The 16,119-nt window shown below is 55.7% G+C and overlaps 2 protein-coding genes across 2 annotated transcripts; one reads left to right on the top strand and one right to left on the bottom strand.

Annotated features, from left to right (window-relative positions):
* Nucleotides 1-517: 517 nt before the first annotated feature.
* VOLCADRAFT_76031 (uncharacterized protein) lies at nucleotides 518-7,248 on the bottom strand. Its single transcript, XM_002953854.1, has 12 exons — nucleotides 7,039-7,248; nucleotides 6,382-6,534; nucleotides 5,805-5,985; nucleotides 5,383-5,571; nucleotides 4,815-5,065; nucleotides 4,448-4,591; nucleotides 3,923-4,209; nucleotides 3,362-3,590; nucleotides 2,792-3,025; nucleotides 2,400-2,611; nucleotides 1,898-1,988; nucleotides 518-1,639 (listed from the first exon to the last, which is right to left on the bottom strand). The coding sequence occupies exons 1-12, from the start codon at nucleotides 7,234-7,236 to the stop codon at nucleotides 1,409-1,411; spliced, it is 2,400 nt and encodes a 799-aa protein (XP_002953900.1). The 5' UTR covers nucleotides 7,237-7,248; the 3' UTR covers nucleotides 518-1,408.
* A 1,799-nt stretch (nucleotides 7,249-9,047) lies between these two features.
* VOLCADRAFT_118521 (uncharacterized protein) lies at nucleotides 9,048-13,716 on the top strand (the record flags this gene model as incomplete). Its single annotated transcript, XM_002953933.1, has 12 exons — nucleotides 9,048-9,081; nucleotides 9,336-9,387; nucleotides 9,621-9,648; nucleotides 9,985-10,035; nucleotides 10,348-10,456; nucleotides 10,914-10,978; nucleotides 11,246-11,298; nucleotides 11,465-11,603; nucleotides 11,963-12,216; nucleotides 12,448-12,526; nucleotides 12,557-12,706; nucleotides 13,111-13,716. 12 exons carry the CDS (start codon nucleotides 9,048-9,050, stop codon nucleotides 13,714-13,716), a joined length of 1,620 nt encoding a protein of 539 aa, XP_002953979.1.
* Between the last annotated feature and the right edge of the window lie 2,403 nt (nucleotides 13,717-16,119).

Raw genomic sequence — 16,119 nt, 5'->3', positions numbered from 1 at the left:
GTTGGCGCAGACCGTCATGTGCCGTTCCCAGAGCGCTAAAACTTAAGGGGCCCCCAAAACCCCTAAAACTTGAGGTCGACATTCTTGCATTCAGGAATTAGAGTATGTCTCCATAATCCATAAAACCCTCTGGCAGATGAATGCATACACGCCTATGCCATCTGCTTCTCTAAATGTAGCGTCTGGATCCTTCAGCACGAGCGATATCCGCGAGTAGTACAGGTACACTGAAACTTCTTCATGGTCCCACAGCAGTCGATGGCAAGTCAATCCCACTGCTTTCTAGTCTGATAAATTATAGTGGAAAAACCGTTTGTTTGGTCGCATATGTTTAAGTCTCAAACGATTAGCGCCAGCACCTCAGGTTGGCGTTGCTTATGATACACGAGCGTAGCGTAAACAGGCTAATACGATTCTTGGCGTATTTCCTCTACAAGGAAACTGATAATCCATAGCCCAGGCGAAGATGAGGTAGCGTTATGCCCCTATCAGCATGCTCACAGACACGGCGATTCGTGCGTTTTTCCTGTAAACATATGGAGCTCTCTCCGCTGCAAATTGGTATCTAAAGAAGCGCCATAGGCCTGGAACCGGCAATTTTCGCCGTCAAGCTGGACTGCGCGTGACTGAAGCGTCAGACACCATTCCGCGGGCACTAGCTGTCCCTGCCACAATTCAATGCGTACAAACCTGCCGGAAATGGACATCGCTACTGTCCCAGTGCCACCCGAGGCAGACGACGAACCCCACTGGCAGCACGTTAACATTCCTGGCCCAACCAACGCCATGTCGGTTAAAGGGAGGAGGTCAGCTGCGCAGGCCAACAGTACTACCCACACCTCTCACCACGCCGGCTTGCTCGAGAGCCGCCAAATCAATCCTAATTCCCTGGCCAAGGCACAGACAAGCATTTATCCAAAGCCCCAGCCGCCAAATCACGCCTTGGTGTGCGAAAGACACAGCACTTTTAGGGCGGGGGTAAGCTAAGGGCTTTGAGCGCCCGTGGGCCAATCCAAGCTCGTGATTCCACAACATAAAGCATCGAAAATCCTTCCGTAACGAGTTGAACCGCGCATTTACCACTGAAAAGAAATAATTAATAGGACAGCGTATAGGGGAATGACATTAGCCGATTCGGGTCCACAAATTATGGACACCTGGCTTCGGCGTGCACTGCCCCGATGGGCCCCCGGGCGCGTGTCACAGCGAACCAACAAAGTACAAATGCACACGCCCCTGTTCAAGCAAAATGCACCCGCAGCCGCGCTCATGACGCTCCCCGCGCTCTCCTAATGCCCAGACATTGACAGCTCACACACAAATTCCGCTCAACCGAGAACCCCCTAACTCTCCGTTACCAGACGCACCGTTCATTCCAATACCGCATAGCTTCGACGCGCCGATACAATTAGCCCATCTTGTTCTGAATGAGCCGATGGATCTGGCACAAATACTCCACGTAACTCATTCCGGCGCTGGAACGGTCCTCCACCAACATGTTAAAGAACGCACTCTCGGCCGGATCACCCTTGCGTGCCACGCGCAAGCGCATGAAGGACGAGCGCTGCAGTCGAATCTTGGTCAATAGGTCCTGGAGTAGACGGCTAGGCCAGTTGTCCCTCGGCAGCAGCGTAATAGCCTATGGCAACAAGTACATGTGCAGACAGAATCGGACAAAAAAATGAGAATCGGACATATATGAAAACGCAAGATGTGACCTGAATATGGTGAGAAACTGCAGGCACGGCACGGACACTATAACAAAGGCAATAGCTGCAGCGCGATGCCGAGGCCCAGGAGGGGCCCTGCCGAATACCCCGAACATTTAAGGCCAGCGTTCCGACAGCGCTAAAAGTTATATGCATTACTTGGTACATAACGAGCTTACGTTTGGCACACGCACAAGGTCGTCATAGGATGCCACACCGAGCAGCTCAAACAGCAGCTGGCCCGAAACACCACGATCGAGGTACAGTATGGCCTCGTACCTGCAGGGGTAAGTTGCACAGGTAATGCACAGGTAATGCACAGGTAATGCACAGGTAATGCACAGGTAATGCACAGGTAATGATGAGGCAGCCGAGTCAGGTAAAGGACTTGAGAGAACTTCGAGGTGCACTATAGCGTGGCATAACAATACGTTGGCGTGTTACATGCAAACGCTTGGACACCTTCACCCAGGCTATGCATAGGAAAATACACACTTGCCATGCAACCAACAATCTCACGGGTTGCATGCATTAGACCGGATTGCGGCATGAGCGCCTTCTTGCGAAGGGAAAAATGGCATGTCATTGTACCATTAGAGCCCCGCACCTCCAACTCGACATACCTCTTGACATCGCGCCGCTCGTCACCAAAATTAGTTCACGCCCACTTGCACGGCGCACTGCACTCACCCATTCTCAAGGAGGAAGATACCGCCTGCCTCGAGGCCCTCGCTGCTGAGCGTCAGCCCTTCAAATGTGTTGCCATCCGCCGCGGTGGCATTCTCCTCCCGTGCCTCAGCCAGCAGCCGCGCGAGGGGCAGGAGGCGAGGGTACAGAAGTGGGCCCACGCGACTGCATGGCAAGCAGCTCATGCGAGTAATCCAAAGCGCACGCTCGTCTGGCTTGACGTTGTCCTGCGGTTCAGGTGACGGGCGGGACTACACCAGGCTCAGGCACAAGCATGTAACCCTCTGACCCACACTGGGGCTGTAACATCTCAGCAATTGTGCGAACTGTAACTTTTAACCAACAAACCTACCACAGCGTGTATTCGTGAAGAAACATGCAAGGCAGTCAATTACGTTTTCCCACCAACTCGCCTTAAGTCCCGCCCCTTTGAGCAAGGACAATGCGTACAACGGAAGTAGCTTGAGCGCCTCCGGCAGGATGAGCTGCACTGCCGACGATGATGAGGCGCAGTAGCGCCGGTAAGAGTACAGCGTGGCCACGACTGCCGAACTGACCAGTTCCCGACAGGCGCCGAGCGTTTGCTGACCCACCAGCGAAGTGGCCACACGACGGCCAAGCGTGCAGATCTGCGGAAGTAAGGTAAGCACGGAGCTAAGGAACCAAAACTTCAACAGAAGTTGGCCGTGACCCCCCTGAAATTCATGTCACTGGTCTCTTTTAGGATGACATGATACACCTTGACCGGACGAAGCTACATAAAAAATGGAAGTTCCTTAACTATTCCACATGTAACGTTATGTCACATGGTGGGAGCTCTCCATGGTCCGAGACCGGACCATCCAACATGCAACAGGCACGGATCAGTAGATACGTGTCGATGAGCTGGTGCCATTCAACTAAAACACTCCTTGCGCATCCAGCATGGCACACTCAGCGCCATTCCTTGCTAACGCTGTTCCCACCTGCGCATCCAGGTCCGCCCCTTTGAAGACCATGGATATGTTGTCAGTAACGGGTAGCGCCAGCGTGTGCACCCGGATGACCCGCTGACCTGCCACATTCGTGTACAGCAGCGCCGACTGCAAGTAGCATTCCGAACCCGCCGCCAGCTTTTCGGTGAGAATGATGCGTGCCAATAGCGCCTTGTCACAATCGATGGCAGGTAGGTACACGTCTGGTGTGTTAGGAGGCCTGCGCGAAGCGAACGGAGGGAAACCGCTACCGTGATGCTAGCCAGTGCACTTGGGAAAAAGGGGAAGATGAAAACCTGCTGAGACTCTCAGCCTTTCTTCGTTCCACAGGGCCTAATGACCAGGAGACACACCGCTGAACCGCTCGGGACCGAGAATGTGTGGACCATGCATGCGATGTAAGCACCACATAATCGGAACCGTTGTTGGCAGGGCCCCTAACTAAGGGTTGCCTATGGCCCATTCTAATCACAAGCTTGCGTGCCAATTAGGACCCTTAAAGCAAAAGCAAATGCGTAACCCAAATCGGTCGTTTCCGTAACTTCTCGTTACCTGTAGCAGTGTCCCGAGTACGACTCTACATCCAACCCAGAGGAGCACCGCACACGCATGACCGCCTCCAGGCCTTGCTGGCGCGCCACGTTCCACGACAGATCATTGACAAGCTGATCAAAGTCCGCGACAGGATTGTACGGCGTATAGGAGTATACGGTGCCTCCCGTGGTGGTGGCCAGGTCTGAGAGAGTTGCGATATCGCAGTAGCCCTGGCCCAGCACCATCAGGTCAATGCAAATCATGTGGTCGGCAGCCGTGGCGGCCAGGGAGCGGAGCGTGTTATCCTGCAGGGTGCGACAGTGTAACACAGGCTGGTCATGACAAATGTCAGCGCGTCCAAAATATATTGTTGACTTCCACCGGGCGCCGTGCACTTCTGTGACAATGTGCTATGGTGAGGGTATGGAGCGGCGGATCATCCGTATGACAATCCGTTTAAGGAATTGAGCAGAAAAACTGATAAGCAGTAGACCATCATCAGGTCTTAAGAAGGCAGCCATACTTGCACAGCACAACCCTCACCTGGCTTGTGAGATACGCTAGCTTGTCCTTCTCGCCCAGCCCTGTAGCCTCGCGCGGCTTTAGCGCGTGCACACCTACAGACGGCAACGACGCGACGAACGCGTGTACCTTGCCGCCATATGGTTTGAGAAGGTCAATAGCAGCCTGCAGCATCGCGAAAGGCGGCGGCAATTTTTTGCGGCACTGAGGTAGGGGTTGCGCGAACTGGCGGCGCCCACAGAATTGCCACCACGAGAACAACTAATATGCACATGGGACACATGCGGCTATCAGGGACAGGCCTGCTAAACGCTTGGATCTTTGGCGTCAGAGCCTTGGGCCCCCGGCTCGTATGGGTCCGTTCCTCTACCACTGCTTCCCTTCTTACCTCGATGGCTGCGCCCGCACAGTTCTCGTTTATCCTGTTGCTGGTCCACATGCCCGGCAGCGCCTCCAGCAACTCCTTCAGCTGCTCGCGATGCTCCTCCAGGCCCATCAGTAGCTTTCCCGAGGTGGGCGCAAATACATCCTGAACGTCCGACATGACCAGCATCTGAGGTGTGGCACCCGAGGTCCGCACCGAGTAAAATTGCACGCTTGTGTCATAAGTCGCAACCGCAACCATCGCCCGGGGCCCGCCTGGCAAGGGGAAACAGGGACAGGGTGCCGGTAAAAATATTATAATGGCAACTCGCGCAGAAATGCAGAGCATCTACCTGAGGGGGTTATGAAAAGTTGGGAGTAAGCTGTGCGCTTGTGCTTATCAGGCTACCGATGGATGGAGGGCGGAGCAATACTCGTAGCACAGCCATTCTATGACCAAGCGCACCCGGCCCCATACGCACATGGACAATCTCAACTGAGATATAAGCATTCATCAGTTTTACATCTGTGCTGCAGCCGCAGCCGAGTTATAGGTCTCCATGGTTACATCCACTGAGCATTCAACCCCCGACACGCCTTACCCTGAATCCGGTCCAGCGCTGCAGCCACTGCCCTGCACAGCGACGCGGTCGCCCCTGTTGCGACGGCCGTCTGGCTGACGTCAATAAGGAACACGTGGGCCGGAGCCATCGGCGGCCGGAACATATACTCCTTGCTGGCCAGGTACTCCACCGTGCCCCGGCACAGCTCAGGCCGCTCATCTGAAGAAGGCAGGGAGAGGAACGACCGCAAAGTATTAGCACAAAACGACTCCCACAAAACTCGCGCAATGCCAGGACCGCCACATCAAACTTCCTTTAAAAAATCCAAGAACACGTTCTCGGCCCATGCTGGCCGGCGTGCAAGTGCAAGTGCATGCGCGTCTTAGCAAGGCGAGGTAGGCAACGCAGCACCACCAGACAGACCTACACCCGCAATCCAATCGATTCCTCACCAGCGTCCCTGCGCCGTCCGTCCGGCGCCAGATGACAGAAGTAATAGTCAGGGGTGCTGTTGGAGATGCCGCAGAAGTTGCAATTAAAATTACGTCCTGAATTTGTCCAGCGCACCCAGGGGTTCATGTAGGCCTTGCAGCGCACGCAGCGCACGGGCCCCGACTCAGTGACGTCCACAATCTGAACGGCGGCACCGAGAAGAGCACATCCGCAAACTAAATAATATGTTATACGCCTGATGTGGGACCATGTCGCACGCAGGGACGTAATGCGATGCACAGCGCTATTGTCCCAACTGTATAGGGCGTATTGACCATATATCTTGCAAAATATGTTGCCTAACGTGAAGAAGGAACGCCTCCGAGCAGCCGTAAGCACACGTCTGTACATTTGTGCACGTGGACGCTTGCTAAAACGTGCAACTCCCATGGACTGCAGTGAAAGCTACACGCAAACGGATACTCAGCCATGTCCACGCCCTTCCACAGACGTGAAGTGCAGCCCTTCCAAGCACCACCTGGAACAACCCCTTCCAAGCACCACCGGGAACATTCCCTTTGTTTGCACTCGCCATACCTGAATGAGGTCGTCCCCAGGGTCCGGCAACGCCATGGGTGACACCACAAGCGCCAGGGGCATGGCGCAGTTGGTGAGCAGCTCCGGGGAGTGCGGCACGTGGTTGAGGGTGGAGCGTAGGTAGCGGGGACTGCAGCTCCCGCGGTCACGGACCTGCACGGGAGCATCCAAGGTACAGCTTCAGGCGAGATGTACAAAAGCACCCTCCATTCTGGCGCAGGCTTATGCATTCCTCCACTCTCATTGCTTAGCTCGGGCCTCCAGGGACTATCTGGTTATAAACCGTAGAAGCACGTCTGCTCATCGACAACAGACAAGCGCAAGAATAACTTCAACAACGAGTAGAGTCTAGATTGGACACCAGGGTTTCATAAACAGCTTTCCACGCCTTAAACCCGAGTCCCAATCCAAGGTTGTTGATACAGTACCTTACTGTTGTCCTTATCCCTTTGTTTCACTCTGTTATACACAGATGATGTCCAACACCATAATTGGACATGGCTGCTGAGTCAGTCCCACTGAACATCACCCGGAAGTGCTCCATATTTTGGTTTCATACACAAAACTTGCACCGTGTTTGCTGCATGCATAACTTGTTTCCTAGCTTCCCATAAGCCCCTATTGTGTTTGAGCAAGGCAACCCAAGGCTGGACTCACCACGAAGCGAGAAGATGCCGGTGGTGGCAACGCATGACCCCCTGCCATCCGTGTGTCGAACACCAAAGGTCCAGAGCTGGGGGGCTGTGCCACGGGGCGTGGTATCTGGCTAGGGTCAATGCGGCTCGAGGCACTTGGAGGACCTTGGACTTGACCTACAGCCCCACGTTGTGGCGGTCCTTGTTGTGGCGGAGCCATACCGGGTAGTGGTGGAGGGCCTGGTGGCATGCCCGGGGGTGGCGGCGGCATGAAGCCGCCAGGAGGTGGCGGTGCTGGGCCACCGGGCATACCCGGTGGGGGCGGCATGCCGCCTGGTACTCCTGGGGGTGGCGGCGGCGGCGGCGCGCCATATGGCCCCGGCATCCCTGGCGGCGGCGGCGGAGGGATGCCCGGCCCGGTGCTTCCCTGTGTAGGAGGCGGCGGGTGTAACCCATTCGGCGAGCTCACTGGCGGCACGCCCACGAGGCCTCCCGAATGCATGGACGGTGGCGAAACATTAGGCAGGCTCAGTGGCACAGCATTCGATGGGAAGCCGCCCATGAGCCCCGCATTAGGTGCCCCAGGGGGGGGCGGCATGCCAGTGCCAGGAGCGAGAGGCCGCAGCGGGGGCGGCACGCCTGGCGGATGGCTCCCCGCCGGTGGCGGCGGCATCCCAGGCGGTCCCGGTGGCGGGCCTCCCAGCGGCTTAACCGGTATAGTTCCTAAAGGGGGTGCACCCTGCGAGGAAAGGCGGACACGTCGTCGAGGTTATGAATGCGCGGTTCCCACAGCGACCAGCCCAAAGCTGCACTGGGATAGCCATAGGTGAATGTGCTTCCTGCATCGCATGCACCCGGACGCCTAGAAGAACCAGCGCGTTAAAAGCTTCCAACAGAAATGCGTCCGCAACAGCTTCGGTGCATAAGCGGTGACGTCCGTGCAAATCTATAAACCAATATACAGGCCCCTCCATAATTCATGCCAGGAGGGTTCATGCAGGCACTGACGCCATAACAAAACCTGTCAGCACTGTCGAACCCATGCTTACCCCTGGCGGGGGCGGCACCCCAGGCGGGCCCAGGCTCATGGCCCCAAACGCCACATTCAGAGAACCCTGAGGAGCGCCTCCAGGAGGCGGAGCCATGCCAGGCGGCGGTGGGAAGCCACCCGGTCCAGGAGGAGGGGGCGGACCAGAAGGCGGGACTCCTGGCGGAGGCACGCCCGGAGGGCCTAGAAAACCAGGCATCGATCCATAGCCACCTGGTGGCGGCGGCAAGCCACCTGCAATTACATAAAGAGATACCGCAGATCAGGATGCATTTGCTGGGTCATCAGCGGACATGTAAGGTCCAAGCTTGTGCCCAGGGTTTTGCAAAGCTTAGGTCTACACCTTGCGCAAAATGCAAAATGATTGCCTGTCAGGTTAACGAACACCCTACTGGACTATAGGCTTTCGAGCAGCGACGCACAGCGACGTTGCTGTGATCTGAAGAACAAAATCTATGCGAGCATGTCACATGACACATCGAGGCTAGGCAACATCTCTTCACTGCTCTCGGCTCCCATTGGTTACCTGGAGCACCGGGCCTGGGGCCATAGGACTGCATTGTTGCAGGATGCCACTGACGTTTCTCCGCTTTGTGACTTTGGGTTGCAACGTATCAGGGCAAGAAGCAAAACATCTGAGCAAAAATTGGCACTTTTTCGTAAATCTCTAGAACGCTGCAACTTGTTGCAACGGCGGAGATGACCGGATCGGAGACGTGTCCCGACCAGACACTCTAGCCCCAGTTACAATCTTTGTTTTCTAGTTACTCCCAATACATAACTTAGTACAGTGCTGTAAGGTAACAAGGAACCTCAGCTCTGTTTCCGGTTCGACCGTTTGCCGTATACCCGGGTTGTTATGCGCTACACAGCATCAAATAGTTGTCCTTACAATATGTCATCCTATCCAGTTGGTCTTTACGGCATCGAATGCAACTTATATTTCCCTGCTTGGTTCCTAGAGTAGGCTCGCCTTTTCCGTTATGGCAACGTTTTCCTATGAGCTTTTCAAGCGAGGTTGGAAACGTACAGGGCCGGATCAGTCCGACGAAGCTATGCATTTACCACTTCCACTTTCGAGCTCGACCGCATACGAATCTGGCCATCGACGCAGTACCCGTGAAGGAAGGCAGCGATTTCGACTCCTAGATAAAGGGTGGGATCTGGGTTTTGCGCTTCACCTCCATTAGTTGGAGCGGTTCGGGACATGCGTTGGTTGGCGCTTTCGTGTAGCTAAGCAGACGTGAGTGCCCGCGCCTGCAGGCGCGCAGGCAAAGGCATCGTACGGTTTGGCTTGCCGGCAGGCGGATGGTATCTGTACTGGTAAGTTTCGTCCGATGCCTTGATTGAACACCAGCTGACGCCGAGAACAGAATAACTAAGCCCCGCCGGAGGGATTAACCTGGCAGTAGCACCTGCTGCCTCCGTTCGCCCTTTCGCCACACATACTTTGCCTGGCGTGCGCACCTGTACGTTCTCGGCCCGTGTCTGTGCTACGTATCCCCTACATACGACCTTCCGCATACCGCTTGCATACCGCCTCCTGCCGCATGCAGGAGTGACATCTTCCACACGTTGCTAAATGTAAGGCATGCAGCCTGTGCACCTCTGGCGTGAGATCCGGCGGACCCGGAAGTGTTGGAAAATTAGGAAATATAGGTTGTGGGGACCTAGGGGTTGTTCCGCTATGCGTGTCATGCGGTTCCTGGCCAGGCATTGTAGATGTAAGCAGCGCACCCTGCCATCAGTACATGTCTGGGCATGTGTAATGCAACGTTCTCGCTCCTGGTGGACGGACCGCGCGTTGGGTTGCCTTGGGTTGGTTTTATCGTGAGCCCGTCTCCCGGTGCCCGAGATCCTGCACCTAGTAAGCAACCCACCCCCTTTTTGGCCCGCTTTCTGCCTCCCTTCGGACCGCAGATGCCTCGGCACCGCTTCCTTTTGGTCTTTTTTTGCGTCTATCTAACGGAGGTGAGGGCCCTGTGGAGATGCGTATGGGTGTTGAGGGCATGAACGGCGGGTTTGTAACGACGGCTCGAAGGCTAGCGCTCGATGTTTCCAATCTTGTTCCGCCCTTGCAATCCGCCCAGCATCGCCCCTGCCCTTAGCCAACGTGTTCGCCTTTCCAAAACCTGGTCGCAACCATAGTTGCTCCGCGACATGGGACCCTGTCCCTGGGGCTCCGCGCTTTCACCCCGGCCAGGGTAATGCATGCCTTACTTGGATAGTTACGCGTCCCTTGGGTTCTCTCCGTGCCTCTTCCACTCCCTGATGCCGCCGCAGTATTTAATTTTCGCGCTGCTGTACCTGACCCAGCCCGACCGATGCGTGGGTGGCATCATGAAGTTCTCTCACGCCATGTGGTTCTCGGTGCAGACCGCCGCGACCCTGGGTGCGTGGGTGTTCCTGCACTTGCACTTACTGGTCTGGTACACGGGGAACATCAGCTTGTATGGGCGATTGCACCTTCCCCGCGGCCCCCGCAGTGAGGGCTTTTTTCATGCGTCGCAGGCGGCGGTGTCGTTAATGCAGCATTTATAGGGCGTGGGTAGTCGATGTAGGCGGATGGAAGGCGCAGTGGGCCGGGCAAACCGGCAGGAGGACGGGTGCACAGCGGAATTGGGACGCAGGTGCTTTAAAGCTGCTATGTTGCGGAAGTAGGTGGCTTTTGCGCTATCAAGGATCAGAACTAGCTGCTTCCTGTTTGGAGGGTGGGACGGGACAACTGTTACCTGGCTCGTATTATAGCTGCATCGTTGCCAGTTCAGCTCAGCGGCCTTGCTTTCACCGCAGCGCTCGACCTTCTGCCCTCGTGCTCCGCTGTCCCTTACGCGCTCTGTTCGGCTCAGGTTACACGGGCTTGCTGCAGCCTAACCCCGACTGCGCCTCGGTTAACATGTTGGTCATCCTGCAGGTGAGGTTGAAGGAGGTTGTGGACTAACGGGTGGGGCCTCTCACTAATTAGAGCTGTCGTTGTTGTACGGTGGTTCATGGATTATTGAAGTCCGCGCACATTCTCCAGGACAAAATGAAGCACGACTGCTTGCGTTGGTATCGGTGTCCAGCATGAACCAATGCTTCAAGGACAAGACATGGTGTCCTGGTGCTCAGCCTGCGTTATGTAGGAGCACTGGAGCCCAGATGACCAGCATTTGTCCCAGAACCCGCCTCGCCCATGCAGGTCATCAGCGCCGCGCTCGTAGACTACTGCATGATGGGACTGGTGTTCGCCAGGTAGGTGTGGGACTTGGCGAAAGGGCAATATGGCGCGTTCGCACCTTGCTACTCAGTGCGCCTCCCTTATGACTGTGCACGTGGATTATCCCGGCTCTGTCAGGGAATATGCAACGGGAACTGTGGTGTGCGCCCGTCCCTGCACCACTTTGATCCGGTCCCCCAGGTTCGCCTCGCCTAATAAGCGCTCCTTCACTATCCGCTTCTCCTCCACTGCGGTGCTCTTCCAGCGGCCTGAGGACGGCCTGTGGTGCCTGTCCTTCCGACTTGCGAACATTCGCAAGCATAGCCTTATTAACCCGCAGGTAGGGTTGGGTAGGGTAGGCGGGCTTCGGGTGACGGGCCCTGCTGCTGTTAGCTTTTGGGGGGTCGACACGCAGGCAAGATGCTCAGCGTTAATTCGTTGTTTGTGAAAATATAAGTGCACGTCTACAGCATCACAATGCATCTAAAGCGTGCTACGTCTCTCCGTTTGAGCGCATCCCGAACCCGCGAGTCGATAACTCCCAAATTCTTGAGCCCGCCCGCAGCCGCCGCCGGGAAACTGACGCCTCTCCCTTGGCCCAGCCCATGTTGGAACCTATGTTACCCCGGAGTTTGTGCCTACTCCCACATTACGGCTCGCCATCTGCCCTTCATCCGTGCTTCATTACCCGGTGCGCAGATCTCGCTCATGTTCGCGCTGCCCCTCGACAGCCGCCTGGTAGGGGGCCGGCCCCCTGGCGGGGCCCCCGACTCTGCAGGGGTCGGGTCGGGCGCGGGCTCCAAGGCCTCTGGCGCCGCCATCGCTGGCGGCGGTAATGGCATTGGTAACGGTTTGGCGCACTTCAACTTTCGAGAGCTCCCCATTGAGGACCTTCCCTCCCAGGTGGCCAACCTGCGGCTAGGCCTGCACGCCCACATCAATCACATCATCAGGTGATGCGCAACACGGCGTTGGAAGTTTGCGCCCTGCGTACCTGCACCCATCCGGTCATCACAAGCTTGTGCTCCTCCGTCCTTAATTATACTATTGCTGGCCCTTGGGTCTTCACCGTCTACGAATGCGTCATAGGTTTCTTCTGAGCCATGCCCTGACTACGTTCCCGTTCGTGTCATAGCATTCTAAACTGTCTCCTGCTGTACGACTCTATTCCCGTGTGTTCCCAGACCAGGTAGTCCGCTTTTCGACCGCTCCTTGGACGAGCTGCAGGCGCTGGGTGCTGAGGTGCTCTGCTTCATGGAGGGGGTGGATCCCATGACGTCCAACAACATCCAGGCACGCCACAGCTACACACCTGCAGACATCCGCATGAACGAGCGGTTCGTGCCCATAGAGCTGAAGCTGCGTGGTGGTGAGCTTGGGCTGGACTTCACGGGCTTCGATGCCACCACCGCTAAAGCGCTTGCGGCGGAGGATCCACACGAGGTAAGGAGATGGAAGGGCTGTACCGCGCAGGTCGGCTGTCTCTCAGCTGTAAGGGGCCAACAGGTCGCCTAGCTGGCCGTCCCTGTTGCTCTGGACTGTGTCTCCATGACTGAACCTTTCAAGAAGGGTTACAAGGAATACCTCGGCCTTTGGTTTCTCACTGCCTGGGATGTTAGGGTTCTTGCAGCTCCGTTTCGCGGCAGATGTGTTAAGTCCGGTTTAATGCATGCCATCGATTGTGCAGCAGTGCCAGCGTGGTGAACCCTCCATTGGGAGTTCTTCTTACAATTGGATGAGCCCGTGAGCTGCTTGGCCTGGGTGTTTACCCTCCATCACCTTATCTTCACCTATGTTCGCTTGTAATTATTCGCTTAATTTATACTTGGGTCTCCCTATGATGACAGGTTCGCGAGGGCGGCTTTGCAACCTTCCTTGTACCTGTCCCAGGGCACAATCCCGTATTGACCGGGGGAAATAGTGCAGTGGCAGCCGGCACGGGTGCAGGACGTGCTGGCATTGGGAGCCCGGAAGTCGACGTGGAAGCGGGCTGGAACAGAGATGGCACGCCGCTCGTGTCCCTCTCAGGCCGCACTGGTCGTGCCGGCGGTGCCGATGCTGCCGCTGCGGGTCCCAGCTACGCCGGCGAGGTCAATACCATGATGGCAGTGGCGCTGTCCGGCGACATGTGTTCCCACATGCAGGCGCTGCGGTCTCAGAGCATCCGCAGCCTCACCACGCCGATGCTGACACTGCCACAGCTAGTGCCCAGCGTCGCCACCTTGGCGACCTCTACCTCCAGCTCAGCCTTCGCAGGGAATAACCGCACCTCGCCACCGGCTGCGGCTACTCTTGGCTTTCCAGGGGAGCTGGCAGACCTTTTCGATGCGGTGCTAACGGATGTGGGCTGCTCCGCGACGGTGAAGCGCCAGGCGGCGACACTCAAGGAGGCGCTCAGCGCGTTGGAGCTGGTGCCGCGTGGTCCCGCTGAGCTGGCAGGGCGGCAGCTTTAGGTCGAAGTAGCCTCGGCAGCTGCCATGCGGGTTCTGTGATAGAACAGCATAGTGATGTGCTGGGACGTTGGTGGCTGTTTCAGGGCAAAGGATGGGGCCCCTACATATAGTGAGGCGGCTGGCAAGGATGCGGAGCGCCTCGCCGGAACATGGTGGGTTCCACCACTGAGTCAGTAGGAGGGTTTGACCTCTCGTCGCAAGCTTGTAGCTGTTTTGGCAGTCTTTAGGATGTAAGTGTATTGTAATTATTACCTAAGGACGGTGACTGCTTTTTAAGAATTGCATGCGAAAGATGAGAGGTGTTCAGAGTCATGCGGCGCCAGGTGTACATACAGTCGGCTCTTACGAATGCTCAGCGCAGTGCACACGTGCGATACTGGTTGTGTATTGGCAAGCAAGTTTCGGTATTTAATGGGTGGAACATCACCCTGGTTCGTTAACGCGCAGTACTCGCAAGGCAGGTTGGGTAAAGCGGCAGGTTTCACAGCTGACAAGTTCTCGATGTAGTTAGGTCCTGGGTCGCATTTCCGCTCTTAAATGGCAGAGCGAGTCTGTCGCAAACACAGCCCATCCCGCATGTCGCGAGATTGAACGACAGGAGGTTGCCACGGATCTTCGCACGTGGTGGAGATTTGCTTTACTATCTTCCTGGGCCTTTCGTTTCCAACACCGGTGATCCGGTCACATAACCTGTAACGTCATCTATTCAAGGAAGTCCACCGAATATGGCTTCAACAGTATTTATATAAATAAATCATATAGTTCAATAATAAGAGTAATAATATGCCTCAGCCAAAAACGTACGTGTGTATTGAAGGGGCGGGGTGGAGAGGTCATGGTTTTCCCCTGGCCTTTGTATCTCCCGCCACCCGTGGTTCAATTAGTCGTTCTCCGAGTCTGCCGTATCCGATGAGCCAGGCAAGCAGGAGCAGGACAAGGCTGACCGTTGTTAGCCCGTATCCCTGCATGCCCCTCGCGACACACTTCATGCCATGTCTGTTTATGGCAACGGGATGGTACAGACACATCATGGAATGCTGTCGAATGTTGTCAAAAAGGACCCAGCGGTCACGATGGGAGAGGAAGGACTGCATCGGTGTTCCGCGTGACGGTCATCATGCGTGTGTAAATACATAGACCTCTTGATCCAGGTACGTATGATGCAGGGTACGCAACCATCCGGGAGCCCAGCTGTCAAGCAACTGAGTAGGTTCCAATGCATTACACATTTCATGTCATACCATACCAGTCATACATACATACATACATACATACATACATACATACATACATACATACATACATACATACATACATACATACATACATACATACATACATACATACATACATACATACATACATACATACATACATACATACATACATACATACATACATACATACATACATACATACATACATACATACATACATACATACATACATACATACATACATATAGGCAGGCGGCTGGCAGAGGTTAAGGCCTGACTTCTGCTCCCAGTCGACCCAGTCGACCCGGGTTCAAATCCGCCTGCGGCTCCTCGGGTGTTTGAGGAGTGATGAAATGGGAGGTGGCCCCCCATCTTATGGACGGTGTAGGACGTGATAATATCAACTTGCGAGCTGACCAGGAACTAAGTTGATGCGCCGTTGATCCGCTAGATTTGGTTGGATGCTGGTGGTGAGTTGCCGAACCCAACGAATACATTCTGAAGTCGGATGGGGTGACGGATTAGGGTGCCCCTCTAGCAGGGGAGAGCAGGGACTGCCCCGGGAAAGGGGGCCGCTGGCGAAGTTAACCACCCTGTAACAACATACATACATACGCCTAGTGACTAATCCTAGCCAGCTTCCCCAGGTGGTCGCAGACTTCTGGAGTGAAGTGAGCCGAGCTCCCAACTACATCTGCCCCCAAGCCCAGCAGGAGGTGCTAAACTCCCTGGCGGCCGCCAACATCTCGCTACCCGCAGAGGCAGATGAACAGCTGGGATCCAGAACCATCACGGCCACCGAGTTACGAAAGGCTCTTAAGAAAAGCCAGCCTGGCAAGGCCCCGGGGTGGGACGGCATCCCAGCCGACATCTACAGGAAATTCTGGTCGGCCATTGGCACCACCATGGCTGGCCTGCTCACCGCCATAGGCTTGACGGGGCAGGTGCCGAAGGGCTTCTTGGAGGGGGTACTGACGGTGATCTACAAAAAAGGCGACCCCAAACTCCCTGGCAACTACCGTCCTATCACCCTGCTTTGTTCGGACTATCGACTGCTCACCAAAGTGCTGGCAAACCGCCTAGGCCCTGCCCTTGGCCAAGTCATAACCCCCGAGCAATCAGCCTTCCTACCTAGGCGCCTCATTGGAGCTAGTGTGCTATTCCTGCGTCACCTGTCACACCTCCT

The sequence above is a fragment of the Volvox carteri genome (assembly GCF_000143455.1).
Source record: "Volvox carteri f. nagariensis unplaced genomic scaffold VOLCAscaffold_39, whole genome shotgun sequence".
In the NCBI taxonomy this organism is placed as follows: Eukaryota; Viridiplantae; Chlorophyta; class Chlorophyceae; order Chlamydomonadales; family Volvocaceae; genus Volvox; species Volvox carteri.
Note: the sequence above shows the minus strand (reverse complement) of the source record. Positions and strands in the feature narration are given on the sequence as shown.

Bases quoted from the DNA above. Each gene is read 5' to 3' on its own strand.
- VOLCADRAFT_76031 (XM_002953854.1), bottom strand. From the start codon at position 7,236: ATGGCTCCGCCACAACAAGGACCGCCACAACGTGGGGCTGTAGGTCAA. The intron at 6,535-7,038 runs GTGAGTCCAGCC...GCTCCCGTGCAG, and splicing joins CGGCATCTTCTCGCTTCGTG to GTCCGTGACCGCGGGAGCTG. The intron at 1,989-2,399 runs GTGAGTGCAGTG...TTACCCCTGCAG, and splicing joins ATCTTCCTCCTTGAGAATGG to GTACGAGGCCATACTGTACC.